This window comes from Zophobas morio, unplaced genomic scaffold, assembly GCF_036711695.1.
Source record: "Zophobas morio isolate AGI-343-1 ecotype UQ-CSIRO unplaced genomic scaffold, CSIRO_AGI_Zmor_V1 ptg000011l, whole genome shotgun sequence".
In the NCBI taxonomy this organism is placed as follows: domain Eukaryota; kingdom Metazoa; phylum Arthropoda; class Insecta; order Coleoptera; family Tenebrionidae; genus Zophobas; species Zophobas morio.
Genome location: NW_026972116.1, coordinates 1,436,915 through 1,464,841, shown reverse-complemented (window position 1 = coordinate 1,464,841; position 27,927 = coordinate 1,436,915). Strand labels below are relative to the sequence as shown.

Genomic DNA, 27,927 nt, shown 5'->3' with positions numbered 1-27,927 from the left:
TGAATCAGTTCAACCACAGGAGATAGATTCCGTTTCCTTGTCGATTTAGTATCTTTTAAGGTCTCACACGCTGTTTCGCTGTTCAAAGTATTACTTTGTGGTGGCTATAGGAGCGTCAAGAATATTACTTATGGTAGGCAGAGGCAACGCCTGTATGGATGGCTCAATCACGAAATCATTTTGAATTTGGGTAGATCGCGCTAAAAACTGTCGATTGCAGAACTTATTGTCGAATTCTCATTTCGTGAAAGAACTAATCATTGCACTATATTTACAGTGGATAAATTTTTGAATTTACCTGAGGGAATGTGTAACGCAGGTACAGCGGTACTTGGAGTTTATTATTACTAGAGAAATCAGTGGTATTAATTTGTAAACTACAAACCGTGTGCTGGTTACACATCTTTAAAGGATCAATTTGTAGCAAACAGGAATTGCTGCAACGTTGTGTTCATACATCAAAACGTGCCCGATCTTTTTTGAGATTGGGAAATGTGTGGCGCGTGCCTGTCGTACCTGTTGTAACAAGTTGCAAATTCTCATTTTTTTTCTTGTTTAGAATGTTATTAATAGTATACTATTGATTAAACTGACGTCAACAAACTATAACATTCAATTTTAATGACATTATTTGAATTCTTTGAATTTTGTTTCATGGTTAAGTAGATTGTTACAATTTTGCAACTAGTGCGCACTCTGATGGGCTGTGGCTGGTTCGCACGAGGAACTGACAAGATTATTATTTTAATCATTCGATAATTTATCCAACACCTCTATATTATTGTGTCATAGTAATTTCAATTAAATTAGATACATAGGTCATAACTCATAACTCACTAGTCAAATTAAAACATACATACTCAGGGGTATAGGTTTTATTATAATTTATCCCAGCTAATTGTCATTCCAAAATGTCAAATTTATAGTTATGTTAAATCGGTTTTTGAGGCGTTGGATAAAGTTTTCTATGCGTGTGTTCAGTACAGAAATCACTCCGTCCCCTTGTGGGCTACTTGTTTCTCCCGTGACTTATTTGTAACTGAACACACTTATAACTACCATAAATAACTATTCATTCTACATACGATAGTATATTATCTATGACCAAATTTTAAACGGCAAATGGAACATTTTTATAAATGGAAAAATGGAAATTCGGATGGCCGTGTACGAGCGTAAGCGTAGACAAATGCAGGTGGCCATGTCCAAACTTTAACAGACAAAGGCAACCCTAATTAATTTTATTTTCGATCGGACAGTATTTAAAACTGACAAAATATCGAATCTACTAAAGTTGGTTGTTTATATCGTTCATTTTTTAGGATGGAGTTCCAGTCTTCTGATATGTTGTGCGGTTTTTCGTTCACTTAAACTTTCCTATCCAATTTAATCTATTCAAGAATTCATTTATTATCGGTCGATTAGCTAAAGCCGCCCAAGTTGGAAATTTTTGTAATTCAGAAGTGGGTGTGGCCAAAAATGCAAATCGACTTGTTGGAAGCTTTCCCGGGTACGATGAATAAATTAAAATCATTAAAGAAATATAATTTAATGGAAACGTTAATGGGTTAAAGGACAAAGAAAATGAATATAAATTTAGGTAAGTTAGCGTACTCGTTGATCTGACAGATTAAAAACAGGATATGATACGTTATAATGAAACAGTGTGTCGGTGGTGGAGCGGAGAAGGGTATTATTTCATGAACATAACCGAGTGATATTTTGCCCTTCCTCTATAAAATTTAAATATCATTTTACGCAACCCTCACACACAAATTGAACAAAAGACTGGGCGAAAACGCACAAAATGAAATAGAAATCTGCCAAAATCAAACTTTTATAAAAGTATAAGGTTACATTTTCTTCGGTATAAACCTTTTTCTCTCGTATTGATTTTGCAGATGGAACTCGTGAGTTTCTAGAATTGTTTTATGTAATAAAAAGTAAATATCCTCGGTAGTATGCAAGACTCGCAATGCTCTTAGAGCATAATTGGACCCTTGAGGCTTGTGATATAAAATGGTGACATTATTGTGTATATTTCTCTGGGTCTTATCCCTTATCTAGTTTTACATTTTCTAGATAGCAAGTGCATTGCTACAAAAATTTATTATTATTATCGCTTGCTTTATTATCAAACCCGCTCCTTGCTGTCCATAAAAGCTAAACTCCTACATCATGCAAACGCTTTATCGAAACAAACGTGACGATGATTCACTAGCAACTCACTCCACACAAAATGAAAAACAAATTTTAACGAAAAGAAAATATATTCTTGAGATGAGGGTGGTGACATCACTGATTTCAGTATCATTATTTTTCTCAACAAAATTTCACACGGAGAAAACACTCATTTTACGCTACACCGTAAAGAACAAATTGACCTTTCGAGAAAAAGGGCGATTGGTAGTATGTATTTCGTGGTTTTAAAGCAAATCATGTCCATCTTTTCAAAAACTGAATTATGAACCACCTTGTTACTTCCCGAGCGTAAGCTAAGGAAGTATAGTAAAATCTTTTATATTTTCTCGACGTTCCATGACCCATAGCCCATACAATACAAGAAAATTGGTCGAAAGTTGTTTCGACAGAACTTCCCTCGCTCCTGAAGTACAATGAAAATATCCAGCATTTTCGAGTTGGATTTTTTTCTTTACACAATTTTGTGATGACGTCATCAACATTTTTGCAAAGACACGTATATCAACCTGGATTGGTGCAGTGTAATACTAAAAATAACAGTATTGTATTCCCAAAATGTTCTGAGAAAATGGAGTAGGCCGGTCTGATTTAATCTATAAAATAAATTTACTCATTCATTAATTTTTTTGAGCAAACTCTTTACGGAAATATATAAAATATGAATGCAATGATAAATCACAAGTAAAAACTCGATCATATTTTGCACATTTTGAATAGAATATATTCGGCAAAATTTTGAGATGACGTCATCAATTTTTTGGGGGGAATAATTTTGATTAGCAATTTACCAGGCTCACAATAACTTTAAAACGTTTGTAATATTTCAAAGTATTCAGTTTTGCAATTCTTGATTTAATCAAGAAAATAAACTGACTCGGTCATTAATTTTTTTTGAGACACCTGTATAAGCAAATCTAGAAAGTATTATTGCAGCGATAAATTACAAGCGTAAATATGTAATACATAAATTCCATATGCAGGACTATGTCATTTTTTACAATTTAAAACCCCTTTACTATGTACAATTTTGAAGTGACGTCATGACATTATTATATACCGGGTGTCGCACGTCACACTTTCGGGCGCAATAACTCAGGTATTTTTGGAGGGATTTTTATGAAATTTAACACAGGTATAATACATGTAATATGTAAAGATTAGGCTGATAACAAAAAAACTATTTTATCGTACAAAAAAAGAATTTTAACACACCTTCCTGTTGTTAAAAATTATTCAAAATTGCGTTATAACTTTAAGCAACTAAAGTAACGCGTGTGCGCGAAAAATTAATTAAATCACTGTTTTCGTTTAAAAGAATTACGTTAATAAAAACGCAAAAATTAATTGATTTGGTTTTTTTTTAATTTCATAGTGCTGTCGGTGTAAAACAATAATTGCCTGCGTCGCCGAGTTCAATTTTGTACACCCCTGACCTTTTTATCAAAATTTGACAAGTTATTAAAAATGGTTCGCTTTTCTTTAATTATTAATACAGAATGCCGTACAGACCTAGATGAAACAATCAGGACTCTTATCGAACGGTATCCCGATGATGAATTTACCAAATTCAAAGTTCAGAGAATAATAAACTTATTTGAAGATACGGGAAGTGTACAAGACCTAAAACGAGTGAAAAAAAACAAGATGTTAAATACACCTAGCAAAATTATTTCCATTCAAGTTAGAATTAATTCCTGAACCTAAAGCAATTTTGCACCTTCGAAAAGGTTGTAGCCGAGCAACTGATAATTTGTATTTTCTTAAAATTCATAAAATAACGCTTGGCAAACAGGTATCAAATTCCCGCAAGGGTGTTCAAAATGTGAGGATTGCAGTTTTTTCTTTCATAGCTACCTATCCTTTAATACTGTTTGGAATTATTTGCGCAATAATTTATCGTCTTTTGCCTAACCAGACGTATTTCGCAGATGAATTTTTGCATACAGTAGTTATTTTTCATCTTTAATCAAGTGATGCAAAATTTAATTAATTCAAAATTAAACTAAGGCATGGAAAATTTACTTTTTCAAGATAATGATTAATCTCACCGGTTCATATTAATCCTCACCTAACAAAATACCTACATTTCAAATTTTATAACAATCCGTTCAAATATACCTGAGTTATTCCGCCCGAAAATGTTACGTGGGACACCCGGTATATGATATTCCTAATAATAGTCGGCTTATCCGACCGGTGGGCCACTAGTCGGTACATCCCTAATTTAAATACATGTTTCTTTATGCATTAACACTAAATTCCACGTCAAAAATTTATAATAAAAATATTTTTCACATGCAAACTTAGCCTCCACATTTCACTCCCTTAGAGGTTGAATCTTGGAAAATACTTAAATGCGGGTTTCATTATTTTTGTTGAAGAGCATTAATACCAAGTTTCAGGTAAAAATTTAAATTTACAATAGAAATATTGGTCCTATACAAATTTTGGATACCCGTTTTCACCCTCTTGGGGGATGAATTTCGAAAAATCCCTTCTTGAACGATGCATCCAGTATAAAATAAATATCCTCTCCAAATTTCTATCACTAGCGGTTTGGACTGGGCGTTGATAGGTTAGTCGGGACATTGCCTTTTATAACTATAAACGACGATCAAAAAGTGTTCAGATTAGAGTTGGTCATGGAAATATTTGTCATGTCTTTGATTAAACTGTAAAAGTGAAAACTTTTTGATCACTCGTTATACATATAGATTGCGAATTATAGACCACTTCTAGATTTTTGAATAGTTTCCATGTGTCTGTCTTGGCGAAATGCTGTGGAATGTATAACAAGCTGGGAAAAATTCTGAACTTAATATTACTGTGGAGCCAAAGCTGTGTTCGTGCTATGAAGAAAAAAAATATTTAAACAATTACCATTGTAAAAGTTATCCGTTTTTGAACAGAGTCCTCTGACGTTTTGATTTCATAATCAATCGTTTCATAATTGGAGATATCGTAATTGGGTGAATTGTTTAGTTTAAAGTAATTTTTTAGAGCCTGGGAACTCGGTTAATACATATATTTATTTTTAATGTTAACAAATTATCTCTTCATGAAAAAGTTCAGTGATAAGCACGCATACCTGACTATTACTTATCTATTGACTGAAATGAGGTTATGTCGGAAAAACGAGTAAAATATTATTGCAGTTTGATGTGGCGAAAGTGTTTCAGAAAAACATAATAACAAGTGTAGCACACACTTTTTTAACGAGTTTTCGCTGGAATTATTCGAAATTTAGCATTGGACGACACACAATGTCACACCTCTTGACCTCTTACACCTTACACCAAAATATTCTTTAAAATGTAAGGTTACCTATCAACCATTGCAATTCTAACGCCTACTCCGAGTGATTTTTCAACTTCAACACCTATTACTTCAAAGGCGAAGGAAGTTCTGTCGAAATAACTTTCGACCAATTTTCTTTTTATTAATATTATTATTATTATTTTAATCAGTATCTATCTTGTTATCCTTACCTGCCGGAATAAACCACTTTTAAACAAAAACAAAAACAGGGCATTTTTTAACTCTGAACATATGAATAGGGGCTTAATCTCTACTTTTTGTTTTACAGATACGCATCAATAACAAATCAATGCATTGGAAGTTGCAACCAATCTTCCTTCACTAAAAAAAGCCAAAATGTCAACTTATTTTAATTGTAAAATATTTGACAAAAATGTAAAGAATACTTGATGCGTCGAATATCAACAGCAGTAAGGAAATAGTTAGAACAAATTATGTTTTAAATAAGGAAAACAAGTTAAATATGTAATATCTTATGCGATGTAAAAGAAAACCCAATGTCTTCATTAACTGCATTCTAAATAAGGTAATTTGGAATTGGAATTTTGTGTAAAAGGAGGAATATCTTTTTCCGGTTTTCGAACCGAATAGTGGTCTCTATCACTCCTAAATTGGTTTCTAAATTCAAATTCAATTTGTATTTGAATTGACCGAATTGACTTTCGTCACATGGATGCCAACATAATATTACTTTTTTTCCGTAAATATTTATTTTACAGTCTTCCAAATTGTCTAAGATTATATGGCCCCACTAAACCTAATAATAGGAAATAATAACCCCTTTAGTGCGACTGGTCACCGGCACGAGCCTACCGTTATAAATCAAGGATTTGTCCCAATTTCTTACCAACCAGCGCAAAGCCGGCTTCATCATCCATTTTTCCAGGACAGTTAAAGTTTTATTTATTTACAAATGAAACATATAGATTTAAGAAACAAAACATTGTAAAATGATGATACACGTTATGTGTCCAAATACCTTCATTGAGTATTTTAGAAGAGTAACGCATTCTCTTGAATCCGCCTCTGAAATGTATGACGGATGGGAGCAGGTATAACCGAAAAGGTTTACAATTGTGGCTTTGCCTTATTCCCACTCCATTGTCGACCTCACAATACCCTAATTTTACAACAGCCATATAAACTTAGATAATTTACAGGAATTTAAATTATTATAGTAAAACAACACGAAAAATGTTGTATGTTACTCGTATGAAAACGAGCACAGTATAACTCACTCCCATGCAACACTCGCGCTTCGCTCGCGCTAACGTTCGTTACGCTATGCTCAGTATTCAATATACTTGATAGATACTTGTAAGTTGATATTTGTCTAAATTACACATCAACACATGAAGTTAACCAAGTTTTGTAGAATTGCGCATGTATAACTAGAATTAGTAGAAGTCCTACAATGAAAATTCAAGCAAATTATGTCTTTTATTTATATCATGTTTTTACAATGAAGGTTTTAATGGGGAAAATTTGTAGAGCGTAGCTTCATCGTAACACTAAACAGATTCCCTTTTTTTGGAGTTAATTGCATTGTCTTAGCGCTGTCTAATATTTCAAGGTGTCAGGATGCTGGACGGCGTGGTGAACGATGCCGTCGAGGCTAGAGCATTAGGATTAAACCCCGAACATATTGACATCTATAGTGCCTCTTGGGGACCCGAAGACGACGGGAAAACAGTGGATGGTCCTGGTCCGTTAGCACGGCGTGCTTTCATTTACGGAGTAACGAGTGGGAGGAAAGGAAAAGGTTCGATTTTCGTATGGGCGTCGGGAAATGGGGGCAGGCATACGGACTCTTGCAACTGTGACGGATACACAAACAGCATTTTTACGCTTAGCATATCCAGCGCAACACAAGGAGGGTAAGTCAGATTAGTTTTATTGAAGCTTTTAAAGAACGCCTCGTTCATATAGTTATGGTTGTGAATAATATTGTTTGCTTTACGTGGATATACTATGTATGGTCCGTCGTCGGAAGTAACAGAACATGCGGCAAATTTTGTTTCAAGCGATAAAGTCACATTTTACTCATAATCATTATCGCTTTTGTAATTAGAGAAAATAAAGTAGGGCATTGGTACCAGTGGTGCACACTTTAAGGACAAGGACTGTATGTTTCTACATAAATGTTTAAAACTACAAGTGGGCACTGATTTATTCCTCCTTTTTCCAAGTGTGTTTAACGATAATGGCAGCGAAAGTTCAAATATCATACTAAGGAGTGACAAATCGGCAACATTTTCAAATTTTACAGGTGACTAACTGCACGTTTATGTCATCTGACTTAGTGTTACCATTATCGTGTTTTATCATTAAGCTTTAATCAGTATGCAGTTATAATTTATTTACTGTTGACTGATTCTGTGGCGCCAATCTTGGACACTCATATTTCGTATTGATCCTATATTGGACAGTAAAGTTATACATATATGCCATTACAATTACAAATATTGTTATTATTAAGATTAAGACCCACCACTGACCCGGAAATAACCGGCATTCAGGCAAGACTTCTATCATTACGGGTACTAAGACCAAGTAATGATATGCATTGATTAGATTAACAAAACAACTTTCGAGATTCTAGAATTACAGCATACAAATTAGTCTGCTATTATTCTCTAATCTCACCCCATCCCCAAAAGTATAGCGTAACTACCGATCATTTATCCGCGCATCACTTGGAAAGTGACCTACACTACTCTGACCTACTGGTGCTAATCTAATCTGACTGACATGATGAGACTGTTCGAGAAACTTACGAACAATATGACATGTTCCTAACAAAACAGCTTTTTGAATTTTGACAATTATTGAATCATTCAAATGCAAAGTCTTTAAATTCTCAACTAAGCTATTTGGGACTACACCTAAATTAGAGATAACTAAGGGTAGAATCGAAATTTTTTTAAGATTCAACATGGATTTCATTTCTATCGATAATTGTGGATATTTTGAAATCTTGGTGTGGTATGTTTGAATAATGTTGTTTGTGTTAGGAATAGCAATGTCAGTGAGAATGGCTTCGTTCGTGTATTTTTTGATAAGTATGATGTCTGGTCTGTTAGCTGTAATAAATGTTTGATATAAGTCTCTAAGTATTGTGCGATCCCAGTATAATTTGTATTTGTTATTTTCAAGGAACGGAGATGGAATGTAAGTGTAATAAGGTGTCGTATCTTCGATTAAGTTCATAAGTGTTGCTAATTCTTTGTGAATGATTTTGGCTGCGTTGTCGTGTCTAGCTTTGTAGTCAGTTTGTGTCAGGATGCTGCAGGAGGAGATTATGTGCTAAGTGTATAAGAGGCGACAGCAGTCGTTTCTTATATTCGGATCTTTGATGATGTATTTTCTGTAATTCTTGGTATTGATTACTTGGTCTTGAATAGCAAACACAAATTCTTCTGTTTCGGCATACAAACTTGATTTTTTTAACCAAATAAATGACATCTTCTTGTTGACATGAGTTTCTTCTAAGTCTTATTTGTAGAATTTTCCATGTAGTTGTTTTTGTTTTAGCCCACTTATTATTTTGTCTATTGTGTGGGGGCTCGTTTCAAGAAATACTTCTTCAGATCTGAGATTTGTCTCTGATATAAGTTTTCTAGGTTCTGGAAACCCCTTCCTCCATTCTGTCTTGATAATGAAAATCTTTCAATGGACGATTTTGGATGATGCCTTCTATACTGTGTGAAGATTTTCTTTGTTGCGATGTTTAAATTTTCAAGATCAGTTTTGGACCATTTAATGACTCCAAAAGAATATGTTAGCAGTGGAACGCAGAATGTATTTACTGCTTTCATTAAATTTTTTCCATTTAACTGTGCCTTCAATATTAATTTTAATCTAGCTAGGTATTGATCTTTCAACTGTGTTTTCGTTTTGGTATGATTGATGTGGGAGGAATGACAAAAACCCAGATATTTGTATGTATCATTTCGTTCTTGGGCTTCGATTATTTCGTTATTCTGGGTTATATGTGGTACTTGGTATTGGACGCCTTTTCTGATTGCTTGGGTCTTACATTTCTCAATACCAAAACACATACCAATATCACCGGAAAACTGTTCAGTCAGATTTAATAGGTTTGTTAACTGATTTTGTGTACTTGCATACATTTTTATGTCATCCATATACAGCAAGTGACTCATTCTGTTTTCTCTTTGTTTGTTAATTCTGATATTAAACCCATAATTGCAGCTGTTCAGGATATCGGAGAGGGGATTTATTGCTAAGCAGAACCATAACGGGCTAAGAGAATCACCTTGAAAAATTCCTCTTCGGATCATTATTGGATCTGACTGAATTGTTTGTTCATTTAAGGTTATTTGGAGGGTGATCTTCAAAATTCCATGGAACATTTGAGAAAAGTGTAAATTTTAGTATCAATTTTGTATAATTCCAGAATTTTGCATAGCCAGGAATGAGGGACAGAATCGTAAGCTTTCTTATAATCAATAAAAGCAGTATATATGTTTCGGTTTTCTTTTCTAGCTTGTTCACAGATGATGGAATCTATGATTAATTGCTTTTTGCAATCAAAGGATCCTTTAATACATCCTTTCTGTTCTTCATTAATGATGTCAGAGTTAAAACAGTGTTGATAGATTTTTTTGTCTAATGCATGAGGTTAATCTAATATATAAAAATAAGTCGGGTTTTCCTTCCTGACGTTATAACTCCAGAACGCACGAACCGAGTTCCACGGTTTTGCATTCGTTGGAAAGGTCTCGGGCTCCGTGAGGTTTATAGCAAAGAAAATTCTGGAAAAATTTCAAAAGAAAAGCAGGAAAACAGGGAAAATCATTTTTCACATACAGCCACGTACTACAACGGCGCCAGTACTTGGTGTGTGAGTATCCCTCACGAAAATAAGTACGTTTTTAAGTAGAAGGCGCCGGTGCGTGATACATTGTTTGACAGCTACTCATTGTACTCTGCTCAGTTAATTTCATGTGACATTTATTATGCGCACGTTCTTTCGAACGATTACTTAAATTTTGCACGGGAATCGCCACTTGGAATGAATTTGATTAGTTGGCCATTCCTGACGGACCTGTCGCCTGACTGACGTGTCACACAAAACTATTTCTTCCGTGCGATTGTGAAAAATATTAAAAATTTCGAGCTGACGTCATCAATTTTTTGGAGGGGATAAGCAAATATATTTTGACTAAACATTTATTATGCTCTTTATAACCTTAAAACATCTGCAAGATTTCAAAGCATTCGGTTTTGTTGTTCCTGATTAACTTAATAAAATAAATTCACGCATTCATTAATTTTTTTGAGTCACTCTGTATATGGAAATCGAAAAAATTTGAATGGAATAATAAATGACAAGAAGAAACTCACCATATTTTGTATATTTTAGGTAGAATTTATTCAACAAAATTTTGTGGTGACGTCATAATTTTTTTTAGGGGGCACGACCAAATACATTTTGATAAAAAATTTACCATGCTTATGATAATTTTAAAACATCTTTAAGATTTCAAAGCATTCGGTTTTGTAATTCCTGAGTAAATCAGTAAAATACATTTACGCATTCATTAATTTTTTTGAGTCACCCTGTATATCCAAATCCAAAAAATATTAATGGAGTGATATATCACAAGTACATACTCATCATATTTTGCACATTTTAGATAGGATTTATTCGTTAAACTTTTGAACTGACGTCATCAAGTTTTTGGAGGGGATAACCAAATATATTTTGACTAAAGATTTATGATGCTCTTTATAGCGTTAAAACATCTGCAACATTTCAAAACATTCAGGTTAGCAGATTCAAAATTAAATTTCAAAATGTTGTTTTATAATTTTGATTTTTTTCCAAAAATCTGGACGTTTCGGGTAAAAACTCAATTCGGAGTCGTAAACCACATGTGTAGGACTACGTTATTTTATACAATTTAAAACCGATTCACTATGTACAATTTTGAAGTGACGTCATCGCATTAGTAGTGGGGATGATTAAATTTACCAAATTTTGGTTAGCGTTTTACCATCTACATGATATTCCTAATATAAGTACAAAATTTCAAAACAATCGGTCCAGTACTTTCGGACAGAGAGACGGAAATGAGAGACCTATTTCTTCGTCTTCTAGGGATCATGAAAGATCGAGAAAAGGTAAAAGTAGAGAGTCGGCCGACGGACTCGATTACAATACTTCCTTTGCTTACGCTCGGGAACTAAAAATATGAATGCAATGATAAATTACGAATATATACTGATGATATTTTGCACATTTTAGATAGGATTTATTCGGCAAAATTTTGAGATGATGTCATCAAGTTTTTGGGCTTGATAAACAGATATATTTTGATTAAAAAGCTAACATGCTTACAGTAACTTCAAAATGTCTGCAATATTTCAAAATATTCAGTTTTACAATTCTTGATAATAATAAAGTTTATTTACGGTTTTCAGTCAATAAAATAAATTGACCCAGTGATTAATAGTTTTGGGACACCCCGTTTAAGCAAAACTAAAAAAATATTAATGCAGTGATAAATCACAAGTAAAAACTCATCATATTTTGCACATTTCAGATAGGATTTATTCAGCAAAATTTTCAGGTGACATCATCAATTTTTTAGGGGGAATGAACAAATACATTTTAATAAAAAAATTACCATGCTTATGATAACATTAAAGCATCTCCAAGATTTCAGAGCATTCAGTTTTGCAGTTCCTGATTAAATCAATAAAATTAATTCACCCATTCATTAATTTTTTTGAGTCACCCTATATAAGCAAATCTAAAAAATATGAATGGAATAATAAATCACAAGTATAGACTCATCCTATTTTGGACATTATTAGATAGGACTCATTTGGCAAATTTTGGGCTGACGTCATCAATTTTTTGGAGGGGATAAGTAAATATATTTTGAATAAAAATTTATTATGCTTATCATATGTTTAAAACATCTGCAAGTTTTCAAAGCATTCGGTTTTGCAGATTCAAAATTAAATTGTAGGTGAAACGAAGTTCACCGAGTCAGCTAGTATTTTATAGATTGTCGGTAAACATGTGATAGGTCTGTATTTTGATGGATTTTTTGGGTCGTTATCTTTAGGTTTTAGGTATGTTACACCATGACATAAGAATGTTGGAAAGGAGAATGGGTCAAGAAGGAACTGATCTAAGTGATGTAGTAAATTAATATGTACACAATTTAATTTTTTTATCCAAAAATTATGGATTTTGTCTGCTCCTGGTGATTTCCAGTTGTGTGTCTTATTGATGGTATTTATTAATTCGGCAAGTGTTATCTGATGATCATTTATTGGTGTAACTGTGGATAGTTTATGGGATATATGAGGAATCCATTTGGCAGATTGGTTAAATTCAAATTCTTGAGACCAAAGTTTTGACCAAAATGTTGTTACATCCTGTGAACTTGGAAGTTCACCAGATAATTGAATTTTGCTTGAATTAGTTAAATGTTGATAGAATAGTTTTTCGTTGTTTAAAAATTTAGTGTTATGAATTTTTCTGAAATGTGATTTAAGTCTTTTACTATATAAGGAAAGCTTTTGTAATAGGGTATCTTTAATTTGGGATAGTGTTGTGTTGTACTCATCGTAATCAGTTTGATGAAAATTATTGTTGGTCAGTATCGAATGCATACATGTCATGATATGCGGTGTTTTAACTCCTCTAAGGTACTGTGTTATTTGACCTAGTTGTTTTCTAATGTTATTAATTTTATAATTTAACCGTGTTTCCCAATGAGGGGTGGAGGGTATATGACTGGTGTTTGTATTTATTATGTTATCTTTACATGTGTTAAGGTGATGTTATCGGTTTAGTTTTCAGTGAATTTACAGTAGATTTTGTTTCACAAATACTAGACAACTAGTTGGAATCTGAACCCAATTTTTTTTTTACAATATCTTTGATATGGTATTAGTGTCCGGAACTTATAAAATTGGAGAAACAATGACTTGTTTTGCTCTAATAAAATCGCAAATATGCTCAAAATCACACTAATATTAGGTCTGACTGTGCCGACCATAGTTATAAAATTCGCATTAAAGTAAGTCATGGACATTCTTTGAAGTGTTTACTATGATATTTCAAAAAGAAAAAAAAATTCTCGATTTATAAAACTTTATAATTTTGGTTTAAAACTGATCATGTTTGAAGCTTTATTTTATCCGTTCCATTTGCTGTCTCTTACTGCGGTCTCTCTCGGATCGGGGTATAACACCCACCGAACGTTCTTGGACCGATGGGATAATTTATTACTTCCGACATCTCTTCGGTGACAAATTTAATCTTTGCATAAATTTACTTCAGTGTATTAGTGAACTCGTTGTGACCACTGAAATATACAGAGAGTTCATAAATGATCGAGAACCACGTGATCAAAAATGTATGCAACCAAACATACACAATTGGCAATAGTGCAGATTAATGTCCCTAAATTCATTGGCGTCACAAAGGAGTTAAGAATAAAAAAATAAAGCATTTCATAAATTGTTTTTATTTAGGTATTTACAATAAATGTTGAAAATGATTTCCTTCGTTAGCAATACACATATTAACTCTTCTTTTCATATTATCAAATACTCGTTGAAGAGTGTAAGGAGTTATATTTTCAATTTCATGGGTTATTGCTTGTTGCAGCTCATCAATGGTATGCAACCTATTTTTGAAAACATTGTTCTTCAAATGACCAAACAAAAAAAAATCCGGTGCGGTGAGATCTGGCGATCTTGGGGGCCACAGTCCTTGACTTATAATTCGATCGTCATAAACTTCCTGCAAGAAACGAAGTGTGCTTCCTGCTGTATGTGCCGTCGCTCCGTCTTGCTGAAAGTAACCATATTGGCATTCGTCATCATGCAGTTGTTCGAAAAAGGGTTGTAGAATATTAGTGCGATATCTGTCAGCATTCACCGTATCGTGAAAAAAAATCGGTCCTATAATTCTTCTTCTTGAAATGGCTACCCAAACTCCAACTTTTATTGGATGCAAACTAGTTTCTACAAAAATATGAGGATTCTCAGTAGCCCACGTTCTATAATTTTGACTATTCACGTATCCACTCAAATGAAACCATGCCTCATCAGTGAAAAATGTTAAGTCTAATAAGGCATCATCATTTAAATTATTATTAAACCATTGGCAATAATTTATTCTTCGCTCAAAATCCGGTGGAAGTAATTCATGGACGACTGAAACTTTATACGGGTGCATGTGCAGAACTTTATGTAGTGCTTTATGGCAACTTCCGACTGAAAGACCTGCAACAATTTAACTTTTAAACTGTATCATAAAATCTCTTTAATTCTTATGAAAATATTTAACGCCTTTAAAAAATAAAAAATCTGACAACCAATCTTTACCTGTCTGTGCTGATAATTTTCGTATAGATTTATTTGGACTTTGTTCTAACCGATGCTGGATATCTTCTGTAACTTCTTCAGTCAAAACAGTTTTTCTGCCAGATGTCTTTCCTTTGCAAATACAATTTTTAGTCTCAAAACGATGAACAAGGACCCCCTTATGATTTGCAAATGTTTGATACCCAACATTGGCATCTGGAAAGGCTTCCGTAAATTGGTCAATACACGACTGCAGTGAATAAGACCAGGTTCCGTCTGGGTTTCGGGTTCCACTTCGAAAGTGAGCCATCAGAATGAAAGCATCCTGTTCGGGTGTGAAAACCATTGTCAAACAACAAGTTTTCCTGAAAATGTCAAAGTAAACGTACTTAATTTTATATAGACATTTGGTGTGAAACTTCACACAACGCACCATTCGCCTTCGCACAAACCATTTCCACAGAACTCTTCTGCAGCACCCCCTGAACACGTTTCTAACCTTCAGATGTGTATAAATGACACCTTGTGTCAGAAAAACATATTCAGTGTTCGCACCCTATAGTTGCGGCCGATATAGGCCATATACTACACACGCAATTTAACTGGCACCAATTCCAACAACTAAATGATCACGGAGCAAGAAGTTCCAAGTTAAAGAGTATGTTTGTGCTGGGGTGTATGGCGCGAGGGGATAGTCTGTAGGCGCGAAGAACCCGTGTGTCTATTAAAAATCAGACATTACCCTTCCGCGCATCCGCGCGTTGGTGACTGTAAAAAGTTAGGTTATATTAGCAACGGCTGATATTAAAGAGTGCAGGAATGCAAAATTTAACAATTTTTTGTGGCACAACATTTGAAGGTGAGGAACATGATCAGGGGGTGCTCTAGAAGAGTTTTGTGGAAACAGTTTGTGTGAAATCGAACAGTGCCTGCGTTTTGTAAAATTTTACCAAATTTGATTACGTACCACACAGTTGTTAATTTCAAGTAGTTAGTTCTGAAAAGAACTGATTTGTATGTAAGTAAACAATTAGAAAACACTAAAAACAGAACGAGAATGGGAATTATTACTACAAGGACGCTACTGATCGTAAATGACACTAATGGCAGATAAACAATAGCAATTAGTAAAAATAATTAATCATTAATCAATAATGCCAATCGATTTATTAGTTACAAATAATTAACTGGTCACGTGGTTCTCGATCATTAATGAACTCTCTGTATAAAGAGTAAATTTTGAAATGGGACGAAAAAGTGGAAAAAACTTTTATCAGAATTATTATGTCAAAAACCTACTAAAACTACAGACAAAAAATGCAGTTTAATCATCGTTTGATTGTTTTACTATTATTATGCTTTTATTCCCTAATTTCTGTACATATAAATATTATTGTTTTTTAGATCCGCCGCTGTTTTTATACACTTACATAAAGTGTAAGTCAATTATACTAATAGAAATTTTATTATTGTTACTTTATATGATCACCAATCCTAGTGCTTCTCGGCTTTTTGTCAAAGATCAAAGTGTATTACCTGAAAGAATTTTATTTTGTTGAATAAAAGATTACCATAAACCTTATAATTAGCCGGATAACCATTCAGTATACACAGGTAGTTTCTATACCTCTTTAGTTTGAACTTAGCCGATACTAACCAGATAGGGAACCAGTTATAATTGAAATATGTAAACCAAATAATTGAAGTACTTAATTTTAAGTAAAACAATTGGGTACATTTATAAATACGCATAAATAAAAACGAAACAAATTATTGGTCTCCAGTTTATTTTATTATTTGCATTACATCATGACATATAGGAACGTACTGATGCAGAAATTGGTGATTTTCTCGTTGCATTTCAGTATAGGGACACACTCAGCAGAACCATTTGGACATTTAAAATTGATTTTGTTTTACTTGCCACAAATCTTTTTAAGTGTTGCGAAAGTGATTATTTTGTGTCCGAAAAATAACTGCATTTATAATTTTTCGGCTGAGTGCGTTTTTTGTTGTAAATCAATCAGTTTCCCAATTAGATTATAATTGCTTCGACTTACTATTTGTTGTCTTAATTTTTCGAAGTTCATTTTTGTACACATTCAGATTTTTATTTCTTATTAATTTCTTGTGGTCATTTTTATAAATTCGTATATGAAAATTGAACTGTTGACGAACGAAAATCGAACAATAATATACGGCAAGCGGGTGCCGAACTCTTACCAGAGATTATGGGTGTCATAAATTACACCCCAGCTTTCCTGAGTTTCAACCAGTTTACCACTACTTCTTGTCTTTATTTTTCTACACGCAAACTTCTTGTGAAGACAATAACACGGCAAAATTAAAAATCCGACAGTTTTCTTTTAGCAAACATCCCCTTAATTTGAATACAAGTTAAAGCTGCACAGTAGATAATTGTATGAAGTTTTTCAAAAGAGATCGAGTTTGTGAGATATTTTGGTAAAATCAAGGAGTTCATTATTTCTACAATTGCCAGACACTGTTTAGAATAACACTGACGGGGAAGTGAATGTCTATCATTTGATTTTAATTTAGAACATGTTTCGAAAGTTAATTTAAATTGGTCTTCAATTTCATTTTGGAAATTAATGTGAAATTTAAAATTGTTGTTTACAGTTTTGATTAATGTGTCTTCAGTGTTGTAATACGTGTTTTGTAGATTATCTGGGATGTTAATTTGGTTTTGGATTGTTCTTGATAAATTGTTAAGTGATTTGTCAGTTAATGTCTGGGATCTGTTTGATAGTGTGTTGGTAATTTGTGTTATGGTTGTGATCTTATTTTGAGGTGTTTTGTTTAATAAATCTTTAGTAAATGTGTCAGTCGGTGTCTGTGGTGTATTTGATAGATTACTGTTACTATTTTGTGGTATAATTGGGATCTTATTTTGAGATGTTGTTTTTGACAAATTGGTGACAGATGTGTCAGTCAGTAATGTATTTGCTGGTGTGTTTTTGGAAAGTTCATTTTACTTCCCGAGCGTAAGCAAAGGAAGTATTGTAATCGAGTCCGTCGGCCGACTCTCTACTTTTACGTTTTCTCGATCTTTCATGACCCCTAGAAGACGAAGAAATAGGTCTCCCATTTCCGTCTGTCTGTCCGTCTGTCCGTCTGTCCGTCCGTCTGTCCGTCTGTCCGTCTGCCGTCCCGGATTTTTATTAGACAGATAATCTCCGAAAGTACTCGATCGATTGTTGTGAAATTTTGTACTTATATTAAGAATATCATGTAGATGGTAAAACGCTAACCAAAATTTGTCTAATCATCCCCACCACTAATGCGATGACGTCACTTCAAAATTGTACATAGTAAATGGGTTTTCAATTGTATAAAATAACATAGTCCTACACATGTAGTTTACAACTCCGAATTGACTTTTCACCCGAAACGACCAGATTTTTGGAAAAAAAATCAAAATTATAAAACAACATTTTGAAATTTAATTTTTAATCTGCTAACCAGAATGCTTTGAAATGTTGCAGATGTTTTAAGGCTATAAAGAGCATCATAAATCTTTAGTAAAAAAATTGGTCTAAAGAGTTTAGACAGTACTTCCCTCGCTGTCGGAAACTTGACGACTGCATGCCTATTGTGTTTTTTCTCATTACATTTTTGTAGTGGGAATTTAAAAAAAAATTGCGATGACGTCATCAACATTTTTGCAAGGACACGTATATCAGTTTGGGATAGATGTAGTGTAATACTAAGAATAAAATTATTATATTCTCAAATTTTCAGGAAAATGAATTGGGTCGTTTTGAATATTGATTTGTAATAATCAATAAAATAACGAAACAATTTACTCACGTATACGTATCCCAGGCAGCTGAAAATCGTGTGTGTATAAACATTCGTAATTTAAGATGACAGGCGTAACAGCATACTTGAGAGTCAAACAGAGAAACTGTAAACAAAACGACCATCGGTTTTATTGCTTTGACTTCCGCTTATTATATAAAACATTGGGTTTTATTTTAATTCTTGACGGTGAAATTCACAAGTGGTTGATTATAAACATGTCTATTTCACATTCGCGGAACCAAGTGAACGCATAAAACAAATGCAGGTCTGTAATGTTAAAGTCGATGTAAATAAGCATGCTACCCTTATGTTTCAACCGAGTTTTTCCTTTAACAAATTTTTTGTCTACCAAATTGTGTAATACTAATAATAAGTGTTGCCTTTAAGTTAATCAATAAAATAAATTGACTTCATTAATTTTTTTGAACCACCTCTTAAGAAAATCTAAAAAATATGAATGGAATGATAAATCACAAGTACAAACTCATCATATTTTTTGCATTTTAGATAGGATTTATTCAGCAAAATTTAAGGGTGACGTCATCAATTTTTTTAGGAGGGATGAACAAATACATTTTGAACAAAAGTTTACCATGCTTATAATAACTTTAGAATATTCCCAAGATTTCAAAGCATTCGGTTTTGTAATTCCTGATTAAATCGATAAAATAAATTCACGCCTTCATTAATTTTTTTGAGTCACCCTGCATATGCAAATCCAAAAATATGAATGGAATGATAAATCACAAGTACAGACTCATCATATTTTGTACATTTTAGATACGATTTATTCGGCAAACTTTTGAGCTGACGTCATCAGTTTTTTGTAGAAGATAACCAAATATATTTTGACTAAAAATTTATTATGCTCTTTATAACCTTAAAACATCTGCAAGATTTCAAAGCATTCGGTTTTGTAGTTCCTGATTAAATCAATAAAATAAATTTACGCATTCATTAATTTTTTTGAGTCACCCTGTATATGCAAATCGAAAAAATTTGAATGGAATGACAAATTACAAGAAGAGACTCACCATATTTTGTACATTTTAGATAGGATTTATTCAGCAAAATTTTGTGGTGACGTCATAAATTTTTTAGGGGGGACGACCAAATACGTTTTGATCAAAAATTTACCATGCTTATGATAATTTTAAAATATCTTCAAGATTTCGAAGCATTCGGTTTTGTAGTTCCTGAGTAAATCAGTAAAATAAATTTACGCTTTCATTTATTTTCTTGAATCACCCCGTATATGCAAATCCAAAATATCTGCACTTACCTGGCAACAATTATTGTAACTTGGTCCAATTTTTAAAATTTGGAGATATATATCCTCAATGACACTCACTCTTCAACAGTTTTTTTCGAATTGGCTTCGCATTTCGTAATCGCAACTGTTTCGTCTCGCCACCCAAACAAGTGATTCCCCCCGCGCCCCTCGTCGTTACCAACTTCCGCTTTTTGCTATGGCTGGGAGTTTGTTTATATAAACTATGTCTCAACGTGCGATAAAGAAATGACACGGTCAGTGGCGTAACTGAAGCAAATGCATATGTACTTTTTCTCTGCTTCTCTCGATGTATAAACATTAACAGTCGAAGTTAATCATGTATTGACAATATATGAAATGATTAAGAGATATTCTTCCGATCACAAAAAAAAATTTCAACATTTGCTATTTATGGTGCTTATTCACGAACACACAATAACAAATAAATAAATATTATAACATTATTGTTGCGAAAATCGGAAGTGCTGTTCTTGATTTGATGGGCGAAAAAAGTTGGAAGTGCCGGGATCTGTTACCGGAACTTCTAATTGCACTGCACACTCCACCTCCACTAAACCACAGGCCACAGTTGCTTATGTTAAAACTCATCATATTTTGCACATTTTGAGTTAAACTTTTTTGGCAAAAATTGTAGATGACGTCATGAATTTTTTCGGGGGAATAAACAGATATATTTTCATTAACAATTTACCATGCTCACAATCAATTTTAACCATCTGCAAGATTTCAAAATATTCAGTTTAGCAATTCTTGATTTATTCACTAAAATAAAGTGACTGATTCATTTCTTTTTTTGAGTCACCCTGTATAAGCAAGTTAAAAAATTTGAATGCAATGATTAGTTACAAGTGTAGTCAGATCATATACTTTAGTAAAATTGTGAGAAGACGTAATGAATTTTTTTTGAGGTTGATAAAGAGATACATTTTGATTAAACAGTTACCATGCTTACAATAACTTCAAAACGTCAAGATTTCTAAGTATTCAGTTTTGCAAAATCAATTCACTCCGTCATTAATTTTTTTCAGACACCCTGTATAAGCAAATATCAAAAATTTTACAAATATAGTCAGATCATATACTTTATTCAGCAAAATTCTGAGAAGACGTAATGAATTTTTTTTGGGGTTGATGAAGAGATACATTTTGATTAAACAGTTACCATGCTTACAATAACTTCAAAACGTCAAGATTTCTAAGTATTCAGTTTTGCAAAATCAATTCACTCCGTCATTAATTTTTTTCAGACACCCTGTATAAGCAAATATTAAAAATTTTAAAAGTATAGTCAGATCATATACTTTATTCAGCAAAATTGTGAGAAGACGTAATGAATTTTTTTTGGGGTTGATAAAGAGATACATTTTGATTAAACAGTTACCACGCTTACAATAACTTCAAAACGTCAAAATTTCTAAGTATTCAGTTTTGCAAAATCAATTCACTCCGTCATTAATTTTTTTCAGACACCCTGTATAAGCAAATATTAAAAATTTTAATGCAGTGATAAATCACAAGTATGGACTCATCATACTTTACACATTGAAGATGGCATTTTTTCAGCAAAATTTTGGGGTGACGTCATAAATTTTTTAGGGGGGACGACCAAATACATTTTGATCAAACATTTACCATGCTTATGATAATTTTAAAATATCTTCAAGATTTCGAAGCATTCGGTTTTGTAGTTCCTGAGTAAATCAGTAAAATAAATTTACGCATTCATTAATTTTTTTGAGTCACCCTGTTTATGCAAATCCAAAAAATATGAATGGAGTGATAGATCACAAGTACAGACTCATCATATTTTGTACATTTTAGATATGATTTATTCCACAAACTTTTGAGCTGACGTCATCAAGTTTTTGGAGGGGATAAGCAAATATTTTTTGACTAAAGATTTATGATGCTCTTTATAGCCTTAAAACATCTGCAACATTTCAAAGCATTCTGGTTAGCAGATTAAAAATTAAATTTCAAAATGTTGTTTTATAATTTTGATTTTTTTTCCAAAAATCTGGACGTTTCGGGTGAAAAGTCGATTCAGAGTTGTAAACTACATGTGTAGGACTATGTTATTTTATACAATTGAAAACCCATTTACTATGTACAATTTTGAAGTGACGTCATCGCTTTAGTGATGGGGATGATTCGACAAATTTTGGTTAGCGTTTTACCATCTACATGATATTCTTAATATAAGTACAAAATTTCACAACAATCGGTCGAGTACTTTCGGAGATTATCTGTCTAATAAAAATCCGGGACAACAGACGGACAGACGGACGGACAGACGGACAGACGGACGGACAGACGGACAGACAGACGGAAATGGGATACCTATTTCTTCGTCTTCTAGGGGTCATGAAAGATCGAGAAAACGTAAAAGTAGAGAGTCGGCCGACGGACTCGATTACAATACTTCCTTTGCTTACGCTCGGGAAGTAAAAATATTTGCTTATCCCCTCCAAAAACTTGATGACGTCAGCTCAAAAGTTTGTGGAATAAATCATATCTAAAATGTACAAAATATGATGAGTCTGTACTTGTGATCTATCACTCCATTCATATTTTTTGGATTTGCATATACAGGGTGACTCAAAAAAATTAATGAATGCGTAAATTTATTTTACTGATTTACTCAGAAACTACAAAACCGAATGCTTTGAAATCTTGCAGATGTTTTAAGGTTATAAAGAGCATAATAAATGTATAGTCAAAATATATTTGCTTATCCCCTCCAAAAAATTGATGACGTCAGCTCGAAAGTTTGCCAAATAAATCCTATCTAAACTGTAAAAATATGATGAGTCTGTACTTGTAATTTATCACTCCATTCATATTTTTTGGATTTGCATATACAGGGTGACTCAAAAAAATTAATGAATGCGTAAATATATTTTATTGATTTAATCAGGAACTACAAGACCGAATGCTCTGAAATCTTGCAGATGTTTTAAGATCATAAAGAGCATAATAAATCTTTAGTCAAAATATATTTGCTTATCCCCTCCAAAAACTTGATGACGTCAGCTCGAAAGTTTGCCGAATAAATCATATCTAAAATGTACAAAATATGATCAGTCTGTACTTGTGATCTATCACTCCATTCATATTTTTTGGATTTGCATGTACAGGGTGATTCAAAAAAATTAACGAAAGCGTAAATTTATTTTACTGATTTACTCAGGAACTACAAAACCAAATGCTTAGAAATCTTGAAGATGTTTTAAGGTTATAAAGAGCATAATAAATGTTTAGTCAAAATACATTTGCTTATCCCCTCCAAAAAATTGATGACGTCAGCTCAAAAGTTTGCCGAAAAAATCTTATCTAAACTGTACAAAATATGATGAGTCTGTACTTGTAATTTATCACTCCGTTCATATTTTTTGGATTTGCATATACCCTGTATATGCAAATCCAAAAAAATTAATGAATGCGTAAATTTATTTTTTTGATTTAATCATGAACTGCAAAACCGAATGCTTTGAAATCTTGCAGATGTTTTAAGGTTATAAAGAGCATAATAAATGTTTAATCAAAATACATTTGCTTGTCCCCTCCAAAAAATTGATGACGTCAGCTCGAAAGTTTGCCGAATAAATCCTATCTAAACTGTACAAAATATGATGAGTCTGTACTTGTGATTTATCACTCCATTGATTTTTTTTTGGATTTGCATATACAGGGTGACTCAAAAAAATTAATGAATGCGTAAATTTATTTTATTTATTTACTCAGGAACTACAAAACCGAATTCTTTGAAATCCACTGCGAAAAAAAAACATAATAGGCATACAGTCGTCACGTTTCCGACAGCGAGGGAAGTACTGTCGAAACTCTTTAGACCAATTTTTTTAATTGTTCTAGAGTAAGTTGAGGTATGTAGTTATTTTTAACTATAGCTCTACGTTGATCTGCTAAATTTTGAATGGTAACTGGAAAATTTGGGTACTCACGGTTGAAGGCTTCGTGTAGAGCTGTACGATAATTACTTACATCAGTTTTATATTATTAATTTTATAATATAAGCGCATAATATGTAAATTCATGTCTAGAGACCACTTTTTACGCTTTTTTGGTTCTTCTCGTCTTCTAATGGTCTGAGGCTGATTTGTCTGAGAAACATTAGAGACTAATAAGCTGTTAATTGTCCTTGTGGTAGTATTTCCCGAGGTGATGCCACTTGCTCCATCGACCTCTTCGGAGACTGCGGTAATAGGTGTTCGTCGGATTTCGAGTTGAACATTCTCCGTTGTAGGCGAAACAATTTGGTTTAGACTCATTTTTTAGTTGGAAATGTCAGCGTTTTAGAAAAGATAGAAATTTTTGAGTGTTAACTGTTTCACGCGGTGGAGGTGTTCTAATTGCTATTCGAGCATGTTTTAAAACACTTTTATTAGATCTATCAGCTATTGATGAGATCATTTCCAATATTGATGTTGTAGGTGTCAAACTGCTGCTCAAGGGTCAGAGCCTAATTATTCTTTCAGTGTACATGCCACCACAAACGACATTCCAGGAGAATTATTTCTTGACACTTTAAATACTATTGACGATTTTAAGTTCTGTAAGTTGCTTATATTAGGGGGATTTTAACATTCCTGAGTTTTCACTCGGCACTTCAAATCAATTCACGACTGCTCTTAACAACTTTTTACAATTTAATATTCTATCACAGTCCAACACAATACAAAATACGCGGCAGCGCATCTTGGACCTAGTTCTGTCTAACTTGAAATGCCAGGTTGATAGTGCAGATTTTGATCTTGTTGATGCCGACGATCATCACCCTTCTTTATCCATACTTACGGTTTTAGAGAGTCCACTGCGTGAATTTCCATTAAATTATATGACTAATCAATTCAAATTCAAAAAAGCTGACTTTCGATTGCTCTATGATTTGCTTGGGTCAATCAATCGGGACTTTTTAGATGCTAATATTGATGTTGATATAGCATGCTCACTTTTTTATGATAAACTTCATGAAATTTTTCTTCTTGCTGTTCCAAAATCGGTGCCCAAACGTAATAGTCACTCCTGGCCTCCCTGGTTCAATCAGGAAATAATTGCAACTATTAAGGCAAAGGATGCTTGCCACAAGCTGTATAGAAAACACAACACTGATTATCACAGGAATTTATTTAAATTGTATTGTTCTCGGTGTAAGCATCTTATTAAGGCGTCGTACAAAGAGTACATTCAAAGAATTGAGAACAACATCTCAACGGACCCTAAATCGTTTTTGGGCGTTTGTTCAATCTAAAAAGGGGCTACTAGGATTCCTGGGGTGATGCAATTTAATGAGTCACAACTTACTTCACCAGAGGAAATTGTAAACGCATTTGGTAAGTACTTTAATAGTGCATACATTGCCTCTAATGATGACCTATGTCCCTCTTTTGCTTCTGACAAGTCGACTCAACTATTTGTCTCTATTGACTATCCAACTGAAAATGATGGTTTTCTAGCCTTGAAAAAGTCAAGGAACTCTTGTACTGCTGGGTTGGATGGCATTCCTAGTTTCCTACTGAGTGACTGTGCATGTATCTTTGCCCATCCCTTGCTAAAGATCTTTAATCTAATATTAAAGCAATGCAAAATGCCTGATTGTTGGAAAAAGACTTATCTGGCCGGTATTCAAATCGGGTGATGTCTCTGATATTGATAAATATAGACCCATTAGTTTATTATGCAATTTTGCAAAAACATTTGAGACTGTTCTGTATAACTACATTTACTCAGCTGTCAAATCCCATATAACTGAATATCAAGATGGTTTTTTTTCAGGGAAGATCTACGATTACAAACCTGGCGTGTTTCTCTCAATATGTTTCTGTTTGTCTTGATAATAGGGGTCAAGTTGACACTATTTACACGGATTTTCGTAAAGCATTTGACCAAATTGATCATTATATCTTGGTTGCTAAATTACAACAGTTTGGCTTTTCCACTCCTCTGATCAACTTTTTCCGTTTATATCTAACGAACAGAGTCCAAGTCGTTAAATATCGTAACTTTTATTCTCAACCATTTTCTCCTACCTCGGATGTGCCGCAAGGGTCGAACTTGGGTTCATTATTGTTTTACTTCCCGAGCGTAAGCAAAGGAAGTGTTGTAATCGAGTCCGTCGGCCGACTTTCTACTTTTACGTTTTCTCGATCTTTCATGACCCCTAGAAGACGAAGAAATAGGTCTCCCATTTCCGTCTGTCTGCCGTCCCGGATTTTTATTAGACAGATAATCTCCGAATGTACTGGACCGATCGTTGTGAAATTTTGTACTTATATTAGGAATATCATGTAGATGGTAAAACGCTAACCAAAATTTGTCTAATCATCCCCACCACTAATGCGATGACGTCACTTCAAAATTGTACATAGTAAATGGGTTTTAAATTGTATAAAATAACATAGTCCTACACATGTAGTTTACGACTCCGACTTGAATTTTTACCCGAAACGTCCAGATTTTTGAAAAAAATCAAAATTATAAAACAACATTTTGCAATTTAATTTTGAATCTGCTAACCCGAATGTTTCGAAATGTTGCAGATGTTTTAAAGCTATAAAGAGCATCATAAATCTTTAGTCAAAATATATTTGGTTATCCCCTCTAAAAACTTGATGACGTCAGCTCAAAAGTTTGCCGAATAAATTCGATCTAAAATGTACAAAATATGATGAGTCTGTACTTGTGATCTATCACTCAATTCATATTTTTACTTCCCGAGCGTAAGCAAAGGAAGTATTGTAATCGAGTCCGTCGGCCGACTCTCTACTTTTACGTTTTCTCGATCTTTCATGACCCCTAGAAGACGAAGAAATAGGTCTCCCATTTCCGTCTGTCTGTCCGTCTGTCCGTCCGTCTGTCCGTCTGTCCGTCCGTCTGTCCGTCTGTCCGTCTGTTGTCCCGGATTTTTATTAGACAGATAATCTCCGAAAGTACTCGACCGATTGTTGTGAAATTTTGTACTTATATTAAGAATATCATGTAGATGGTAAAACGCTAACCAAAATTTGTCTAATCATCCCCACCACTAATGCGATGACGTCACTTCAAAATTGTACATAGTAAATGGGTTTTCAATTGTATAAAATAACATAGTCCTACACATGTAGTTTACAACTCTGAATCGACTTTTCACCCGAAACGTCCAGATTTTTGAAAAAAAAATCAAAATTATAAAACAACATTTTGAAATTTAATTTTTAATCTGCTAACCAGAATGCTTTGAAATGTTGCAAATGTTTTAAGGCTATAAAGAGCATCATAAATCTTTAGTCAAAAAATATTTGCTTATCCCCTCCAAAAACTTGATGACGTCAGCTCAAAAGTTTGTGGAATAAATCATATCTAAAATGTACAAAATATGATGAGTCTGTACTTGTGATCTATCACTCCATTCATATTTTTTGGATTTGCATATACAGGGTGACTCAAAAAAATTAATGAATGCGTAAATATATTTTATTGATTTAATCAGGAACTACAAAACCGAATGCTCTGAAATCTTGCAGATGTTTTAAGGTCATAAAGAGCATAATAAATGTTTAGTCAAAATATATTTGCTTATCCCCTCCAAAAACTTGATGACGTCAGCTCGAAAATTTGCCGAATAAATCATATCTAAAATGTACAAAATATGATCAGTCTGTACTTGTGATCTATCACTCCATTCATATTTTTTGGATTTGCATATACAGGGTGATTCAAGAAAATAAATGAAAGCGTAAATTTATTTTACTGATTTACTCAGGAACTACAAAACCGAATGCTTCGAAATCTTGAAGATATTTTAAAATTATCATAAGCATGGTAAATTTTTGATCAAAACGCATTTGGTCGTCCCCCCTAAAAAATTTATGATGTCACCACAAAATTTTGCTGAAAAAATCCTATCTAAAATGTACAAAATATGGTGA

General features: G+C 33.3%; 1 protein-coding gene across 3 annotated transcripts in view; it reads left to right on the top strand.

Annotated features, from left to right (window-relative positions):
• Nucleotides 1-27,927, top strand: part of LOC135126635 (furin-like protease 2) — a 429,769-nt gene that overhangs the window by 372,345 nt on the left and 29,497 nt on the right. For all 3 annotated transcript variants that reach the window (XM_064052673.1, XM_064052672.1, XM_064052674.1), the window contains one exon: nt 7,094-7,397. In XM_064052673.1, coding sequence (XP_063908743.1) covers nt 7,094-7,397 — 304 coding nt within the window. The remainder of the gene's footprint in view (nt 1-7,093; nt 7,398-27,927) is intronic.